Genomic DNA, 2,627 nt, shown 5'->3' with positions numbered 1-2,627 from the left:
AGTTAACAATATCCGTTAAAGCTTTAAAAGTGAGCTTTTTATGTTTCAAAAACGAATAAAAAAATATATATAATATTATATTATATTATTATATTATAAAAAACGATTATCCGCCTTTTTTGGGTACCCAAGAGGCCAATGACTGTTTACTTTATTATTTTTAAACTTTTAAATTTAAACTTCAAAATAAAAAGCCTCACATGTAACCCATACACAAACTCACAACCAACCAACCACCCTAACCGCCGGTTCAGTCAGTTACATTTCCGGCCACCATAAACCGCCATGAAATCCGGCAACAAAATCAGCCAAATCGTCCGCCTCAAACACGTCGTCAACCGCTGGCGCCGCCGCGTCCCATCCAGCGGCTCACTCGCCGTCTACGTCGGCTCCAACCACCGCCGGTTCGTCATTCCGACACGCTTCCTCAACCTCCCGGTCTTCGTCTCCTTACTCAACAAAGCCGAAGAAGAGTTCGGATTCCAATCCTCCGGCGGCCTTGTGCTCCCGTGCGACGTCGTTTTGTTTGAAAAGCTGGTCAACGTGTTGACCGCCGATGAACGGAGATTTGGCGCGTACGATTTGGATGACTTCGCGGCGATGTTTTCGGACGAGTGTGAGTGTTCGTGTGCGGCGGCGGCGGCGTGTAGGCATGCGACGGTTGGTGATAGCCGGAGCTTTACGCCGTTGCTGCGGAAGGCTAGGGTTTGAAGTGGAAGGTCAACGTTAGGGTTTTGACTTTTGAAATGTGTATGTAGAATCATCATCCTTGAACCTGAGTTTTTTTAATTGGAAAGGTTTGAATGAGATGAAGTTTATGAATGTTATGATTTATGGCCAATTTTTTACAATTTTATGTCAATTTTGGGCTAATTTTAGGGTTCTTGTTTGGATATTTGTGGAAATTTTTAGGTGATTTTTATGTTTATTTTTGGTTATACATGTTGAAGGTGGTTTGACGGGTTTTAATCGAGTTTCTGGGTTGAATAGATAACTTTAACTAGTTGGGTTGATTGGATTAGCTAAAACGGTTCGCTTTTGGGAGTTTACTGGTTTTGATGGTTTATTTAAAACAAATTCGCATCATTAGATTTTTGAAAGTTTCAGAAAGAATGGTAAGTTTAGGAGATTAAAAGGTTTAGCGGTTTAGAGATAAAAATGTTAAAAGAAAAACTTAAAGGCGCATAATGAGTTAAATTTAAAGCATATATGCGTTTAATCTATCTAGAGAAAATCTCATAGATTAGTAACCAACTTTCAAAAATGTTCCAATTAGTTCACTGATGCATATTTTCTCCAAATCGGGTCACTAAATCTTCAAATCAAGTCTCACTGATTTTTTTGTACGTCATGAAAGAAATGGAGGATAAGATGTAGGGGTCGGAATTTACAATATATGTAATTAAATTTAAAAAATTTAAAAAAACGTTAATTATATCAAAATTTAAAAATAAAAAATAAAATTCACGTCGTTACTTAATGTCAACTTAAAAAAAAAGATAAAAAGATTTTCTATGTGAAACAAAAAAGAAAAAGGCTTCAAAAACATGTTAAAATCTTTAATTTAATCAAACAAGAAAGTTGTGTGACTTAGTTGGAACACTTTTTAAAGTTGAGTGACCTAATTGAAACAATTTTGAAAGTTATTTACTATTCTATGAAGTTGCTATTTTAATCTATGATTATTTAACTAAAAGTAGAGTAAACTGTGATTTTAGTCCATGTGATTGGTCCAAATATGCGGTTTTAATTCAATAGTTTTTAATTTGCGATATTGTTTCTATGTTTTTATTTCACTTGCAATTAAACCCGAATTCACTAATCTCATTAAGTCTAGTCGTTAAACCCATCAGCGTGTCCTTCACGTGAGGGGCACTTTTGTCCTTTTTTTCCCTCAAAATACACCCAGCCCCTCACGTGAAGGGGCTGGGGAATTAGGACTGAGGTTTATTTGGGGAGAAAAAGAACAAAAATGCCGTTCACGTGAAGGATACACGGATGTGTTTAACGACCAAACTTAACGAGATTAGTGAGTTCGGGTTTAATTGCAAGGGAAATGAAACCATATGGACGAAAATTGCACACTTGAAACTATTTGACTAAAACCGTATATTTGGACAAACCAAATGGAAGAAAACCACAGCTTACTCTTAAAAATATATGTACTATCTATCTTAGCCGGTTTAAGAACTTCTTAATCATAAACTGAATCGTGAGACTCGGTTTTTCAAACCTAAAACCAAACTAGTTCACTCTTTTATCCAGACGAACTAACTGATTTAGCTCAGTTTGGATGGTTCATGACGGTTTAATTTTATATGTTATCTCTCTTTAGTTACTTTACTTTAGATTAATTTCATATCTATAGTAATATGTTATACGTTTGTTGTATTTTTGGTATAAGTTTACATGTATAACAAGATACAAGAAAAGAGTAGTCACTTTATTGTTTTAAATGTCTGGTAGGCATTTTATAACAGTTGTTAGAAGATATATTTTGGTGAGAGTGACGTGATGCGTATTTACTTCGAATATATCATAAAATATGGAAGTATATGATATTAAAAGTTAAAAACCTTTCCCTTTCTCATAAAAGTTTAAAGATTCAATCACGGGAACTCATTGCC

General features: G+C 35.1%; 1 protein-coding gene across 1 annotated transcript; it reads left to right on the top strand.

The window, feature by feature from the left end:
• The first annotated feature begins 285 nt into the window (after positions 1–285).
• Positions 286–711, top strand: LOC143564763 (protein SMALL AUXIN UP-REGULATED RNA 51-like). Its single transcript, XM_077051946.1, has one exon. It carries the CDS (start codon positions 286–288, stop codon positions 709–711), a length of 426 nt encoding a protein of 141 aa, XP_076908061.1.
• The last annotated feature ends 1,916 nt before the right edge of the window (positions 712–2,627 follow it).

Source organism: Bidens hawaiensis, unplaced genomic scaffold (genome assembly GCF_021521415.1).
Source record: "Bidens hawaiensis isolate Kalapana, Puna unplaced genomic scaffold, B.hawaiensis_p1.1 tig00022155_1, whole genome shotgun sequence".
Taxonomy (NCBI): domain Eukaryota; kingdom Viridiplantae; phylum Streptophyta; class Magnoliopsida; order Asterales; family Asteraceae; genus Bidens; species Bidens hawaiensis.
The sequence above is the reverse complement of the archived record's forward strand: the minus strand, read 5'-3'. Positions and strand labels throughout refer to the sequence as shown.